Source organism: Bubalus kerabau, chromosome 2 (genome assembly GCF_029407905.1).
Source record: "Bubalus kerabau isolate K-KA32 ecotype Philippines breed swamp buffalo chromosome 2, PCC_UOA_SB_1v2, whole genome shotgun sequence".
Classification (NCBI taxonomy): domain Eukaryota; kingdom Metazoa; phylum Chordata; class Mammalia; order Artiodactyla; family Bovidae; genus Bubalus; species Bubalus kerabau.
In genome coordinates, this window is record NC_073625.1 from 114,574,105 (window position 1) to 114,580,104 (window position 6,000).

Here is a 6,000-nt window from a genome sequence, read left to right on the forward strand (position 1 = left end):
GTTAAGCAGGGAGGTGACAGGCAGACCTGTAAGGCTGTAAGGACGAAGTGGGAGGACCAAAGTCTGGAAGCAAGAAATCAGTTTCCAAACCACTGCAAACCTCATCTTAATCGCCTCTAAATTCCTATAGTACAAACTATTTAATTGTACTATTTCATGCATTTAATTATACTGTCATATCCTACTGTTTTATATGCACAAGTCTTTCTTAAGAACCTGTGGTTAAAACTTACTCATACTTCTGAGCACAGGGAATTCCCTGACGCTCCAGTGGTTGGGACTGGGAGCTTTTACTGCCTCGGCCTGGGTTTAATCGCTGGTTGGGGAACTAAAATTCTGTAAGCTGAGCCCCGCCCCCCCTTCCCCCAAAAAAGGTTTTTGAGGACAGAAAGCACACTAGATGCTTCCTTCAGATTTCTCTAAGTGGTTGAGCGCTTCTGAGTTAGAAGTGAACTGGGAAGAAGTTAATGGGGGAAGGATACCACTGTTGGTTAAAGTGGAAAGTGAGGAGTTATTCACGTTGTCATGGATCAAGTCTTCTCCGGTCCCTTCCTCCACCCTCCATGATGAGGCCAGGCCAGCCCTTTATTGTGAAGCCCCTTCAGCGAACACTGAGCCCCTCAGTCTGGACTGAAACCTCATTTGGGCTGTACTTCAAGGGGCACTCAAATATCAGCTCATTTGATTCACAGCACAGCCAGGGCCTATCAACATGTTTGCTTTGTCTGATAAGAATGAATTCCAGGGTGAAAGGGGAGAAATCTCCAGTAATTCCAGCATTTTCTCCTACCATCTTACTCCTTTCGTACTTGGCTCTGTGTGGGGGAGGCAGTCTGCTGGCACTTGGGCTGCCCTTGTGGGCAGCAGAACAGGAGGGGGCATTTCAGTGAGCCGCTGGCATGTGTGAGCGCCCGGCTACCTGTCCAGGGAGGCTGCCCACACCCTGGGCCCAGTAACACCCCGCAGGCAGCGGCACACCACACCCTACTTGCGTCTGCACTGTCGGCCCTCCTATGCCCATGGGTGGACAACAGATCCCCACACCTGAGTTTCATCTACCTTTTTAGTCCCCTAAGCAAACCGCTCTCCTTGACCATCGACCCACTCAGTCCCAGGAAATTCTTCTCACAGGAAGAGGCCCATGATGGTGTTAGAAGGCGGCTCAGGGCCTTCTGGTAGAGAATTTCAGAGTTCTGGGTGCTCAGAACGTGAGTGTTGGCATGGTTCCACTGGGTGCATCCCTTGGGCAGACAAGAGGCCCTGCTGTTATGTGACGGTGTGTTCAGATGACGAAACAGGTTTCTACAATGTGGGTTCAGGTTGTCTAAATGTGGTACTGATGAGCTATGGATCCAAAGTTGAATGAGTTCTGGGAAAATACAATCTTCTTAAGCTGGCAGAGCCAAAAAAGAAAGAGGAGGGGGTAGGTAGCTTTGGCCTAAGCAGTAGACCCTGATCAAATAGTAGTTTTCTATAATGACATTAAATCATCACTTAACACCATATGGTTGACTTCCTCTTAAGAAGCCTTAGACCCTGTTGGTTTAAGCCAGATGGCCACAGCCAGGGAGGAGCAAATCTCTCTGGGATGCTTTATCTGCACAGCACATTCAACTCAAGTACTTCCCTCACTGTTGGTAGATTTGGTAAGGGTCTGAAAGGGTTTTTTGGTTCTTCTCTGTGCTGCGTCTTCTCCCCTATTTATTCCCATCATTTAAAGAGACAGTATCTCCATGTGCATCTCGTTAGGTGTTTATCAGTTAGGAACACTTTCTGTAAAATTTCCGGTGTGAATGACCACAGTCAAAGATCCTATCTGGGAAACTCTCTAAGCCTTAGGACTTTTGTGTCTTAGCTGCTGGTCTTTATGCTCCCTCCACTGCTGTGCCCTCCACTACCATGCACATTGCCCATGCCCACCCTGACCAACCCTTTGTATTCTGGCCCGTTCCCTCATAGTTTCAATATGACTGCCTGAGCTCCAGGCATCAAATCAACAGTTAAGATAGGAAGCAGGGGCAAGGTGGAATATGAGAGAACCAGTGATTTGTTTTAATCAGAAAAGTGAGAGTTTTCCCAAAAATATACAAGCAGACTTCAGCCAAATGTGTCACTAAGCCACTCTTAGCTGCAAAGGCAAACTGTGCAATGGCTTCTGGAACAGAAAAGGAAAGGGCAAAGGGGGCTGGTTGTGGGTTACATGTTGGCCCAAAGCATCTGCCACAAAGTGGAAAAAGCCTAAAGGATATGAGGAGGTGACCCCATTTGGCGCTCGGTCTTTTAAAACAGAAAATTCCTGCTCGTGTCACTCAGACTCTACCTTTCCCTTTTCTGAGGTTGTCAGATCAGGTGCAGTCACCGCACAACCGCATTTTGGTATCCAAACAACCACTTCCTCATTCTGGAGCCATTTGACATGGCTCTACCTTGACGCAAGGCATTCCTTTGTGCCCTCTGCTACAGTGATAATACACACTCACAACATGCTAGTTTATAAAGCACTTTCTATGAAAGACCTTCCCTCTGTGTTTTTCTCTGGAAGTTCTCAGATGGAGCCCAGACACTCCACCGAACATCTCTCTGGAATCTTCTTCCTTCTGTGTCCACTATGCACCAGCATGCTGTCATGGTGGTGTTCTGGGTTAATTCCAGGGAGTTGATGAGTGGTAACGGAGCTCCACAGGCTGACTTCTAAGAAACACATTCACTTTGACCTACAGCCCACATGTAACATACAAAGTCAACTATTTTCTCAATATAAGCAAAATAAAATGCTCACCTAGAGAATGCTCTGCTTTAAGAATACTGCAATCAGCATCATGAATGTATGAAATGCCATTGAATTGTTTAAGATGGTCAAATTTACATATTTGAATGTTACCTCATTTAAAAGAATACTGTTACTACTATACTTTTTGACTTTATGAACTGCTTTTACCATTTTCTTCCTCAATTTGTTTTCTTTTCACATCCCTGCAGGCCAGAAAATATAGAAACAACTAGTTATTTCTTCTCAGATAAGGTAATCAAGGTCCAGAGAAGGTCTGACCTGCCAACCTGAGGGTAACTGAGCAACAGGGAACTCCAGTGTGTGGACTCCTGGGTCAGTGTTCATTCTACAAAGGTTCCAACTCAAACAGCCCAAAGGCTCAGCTCCTTCATGACCTCCACAGTCAGTAAATGAAACAACACCTCTCCATCTACAGAAGCTAAGATGGATCAATTTCGCTAAGCCATTTTTTTCAAAAGTTCACTTTTAATTTTTTAAGTGTAAATCCAGTGTTCTGTAACATATTCAAAAAGCTGTGCAACCGTGTTGTTCAGTTGCTCAATTGTGTCCAACTCTCTGTGACCCCATGGACTACACAGTCCATGGAATTCTCCAGGCCAGAATGCTGGAGCGCGTAGCCTTTCCTTCTCTAGGGCATCTTCCTAATCCAGGGATCGAACCCAGGTCTCCCTCATTACAGGTGGATTTTTTACCAGCTGAGCCACAAGGGAAGCCCACTATCTCCCAGAGTTTGCTCAAACTCATGTCCATGGAGTTGATAATGCCATCCAAACATGTGCAGCCATATGCAACCATGTGCAACCATGACCAATACCTAATTTCAGAACTTTTTCACCATCCCCAAAAGAAACTCTGCACCCTTCAGCAGTCACTCCCACTCCTCCTCCCCAGCCATCAGCAACCACTCATCTACTTTCTGTTGTCATACATTTGTCTGTTCTGGACATTTCAGATACATGGAATCATCCAATATGTGGTCTTCTGTGTCTGGCTTCTTTCATTTAGCATGCTCATTTTCAGTGTTCATCATGTTGTATCATATATTAAAACTTTAGTCATGTTTCTAAATCCCCAAAGACTTTTCCAGTTGTTTCTTTCCTGCCAGTTATGGGCATGGGAGTATGGGGGACCACAGTCAGAGCAACAGAAAAGAGCATTCATCCTGATAGAGCTCAGAGAGAAGAGCAGACCCCTCAGCAGCATCACCAACATTCCCCTTCTTTAAGTAAAAGATACAATATGACAAGGAACATCAGATCTACCAGCAAACAGTTAACTAGACAGGCCTGAATAGAGAACATAACATAGCCTCTGAATACTCTACCTATGACCACACAGCCAAAAGGCAAGGCCCAGCAACATCCAGGTCCCCTTCCATCCACAGACTTAACTTGTAGACTCAAAGTGCAACCTGTGAGTTCATCATCTCAACTGTCTTTTGCTCAAAGCCTTCCAGCTTCTGAAGCATTTCTTGGGGGAAGACTGCCTGTGTTAAATCCAGGGCAAATATTACTTGCAAACCTCCTAACTTCCATGTGCATCTCCAAGTCAAGCTGATGATATGACTTCCTGGTGGCTTGAGCCAGCAGCTTACTAACGGTCTGTCCAGCTGGACATAACCTCAATGTTCTTACTGATAGTCTTCCCATCTTCTTCTCCTTTCTAGTACAAGGCATACAAGGAAATATCATTGTCTGTTTGCAGAGGAAGAAATGGATGCCCAATAAGGGCAAGAGACCAATACTTATTAGCAAAAGGTGACAGAACTGAAATGAGGAGTACGATCTCCTACACCATTGCTTTGGATGTACCAGATTGATACACAAAAGGTTGTTAACCAAATACTCCTTCCAGGTAGGAAGCAAGAGAAAAATGAGAGTTTATTCTCCACTGTCCAGATTTGAAGGCACATCTTTAAACTGATGGTTCAGATGTTAAAGAATTCACTGCAATGCAGGAGACCCAGGTTCGATCTTGGGCGGGGAAGAGCCCCTGGATAAAGGAATAGAAACCCACTCCAGTATTCTTGGCTGGAAAATTTCATGGACAGAGGAGCCTGGCTGGCTAGAGTCCATGGGGTCGCAAAGATTCGGACACAACTGAGCGACTAACACACACATTTAAGCCCAAGTTGTACACTTCCTGCCATCACACTGCCCTTCTCCTATAATCAGGTGCATGAACCAGAGCATGACTTGCATAAATAGCAAAACATCTCGATGTCCCTCCCCAACCCCCAATTCTCCAACACAACCCAAAGTCAACTATAAACAAAAGAAATAGGGCCAATGGACTTGTATTCATTTTATATGAGGGTCCGAAGAAAAGCAGGCTTTCTTCCAGGTCAGCCTGCTGAGAAGGCTGGAACAGAAGCAACCGCCCAGCCCACTCCCACTTCCCCACCCAAGCACCCCCACCTCCACCGCCCACCTCCCCACCCGAGCCACCCACTCAGCCTCACTGCTTACCCTCCCTTCAAACTTGGCGGTGGCTCCTTCCTTGATGCAGAGGTTCCGAGGGGGCAAAGTGAAAGCAGGGGCCTCAGTCAGGGGCATGGAGCTGACTCTCGAGTGATCCACAGTGAGGGAGGTTTTGGAAACGTGTGTCTGGGCAGCCAGCTTCACATCCCCCATGGTCTGCAAACAGGAAGGAAGATCCAGTCAGACAAAGTACAGCCCGTCCTCCCTATAGGAGGCTGGGTATCCAGGGTGCTGGTTGGGTTTTACAGGGAGACTCACTAGGTCAGGGTCCACCTGGAGCTCCTCTCTGGGAACCAGAGGCTCTATCCTCAACTCGTGAAGCTGTAGGAGTGAGGCCCAGCCCACCCCAGACAGTAGCTCCCAGGGCATGTCCTGGGCTCCCCAAATCCCATGGAGAACTTTCAGGAGAGGGGCAGCTGGGGCAGGAACAGAAAAACCAGATGGTTCTCAGTGCTCTTACAATGGATATCTAAAATCAGTGCCAAATAGTATTCATCCTTCAGAATCAGTATCTGCGTTAGGCACTCTTGGTAGGAAGTAAAAGCTTCTTTTGCCTGAACTGTGAAGGCTCTTAGGCTAAAGAAAAATGGGATCCATACTCCCAGGAAGGAGAGAGTTTGAGGCTAATACGGCAAGGAGTCTGGGTGAGGTGAGGTGAGAGTGTGGGGCTGAATGCAGGGAAGGAAGCTAGGCTGGGGAGGACATCCCATTTCTGCGGACCAGACTGTG

At 46.8% G+C, this 6,000-nt stretch overlaps 1 protein-coding gene across 2 annotated transcripts in view; it reads right to left on the reverse strand.

Moving 5' to 3' along the window:
- The window catches only part of MYLK (myosin light chain kinase), a 191,886-nt gene extending 186,462 nt beyond the window's left edge, over positions 1-5,424 (reverse strand). For both annotated transcript variants that reach the window (XM_055568413.1, XM_055568414.1), the window contains exon 1: positions 5,260-5,424. In XM_055568413.1, the coding sequence (XP_055424388.1) occupies positions 5,260-5,424 (165 nt within the window). The remainder of the gene's footprint in view (positions 1-5,259) is intronic.
- Between the last annotated feature and the right edge of the window lie 576 nt (positions 5,425-6,000).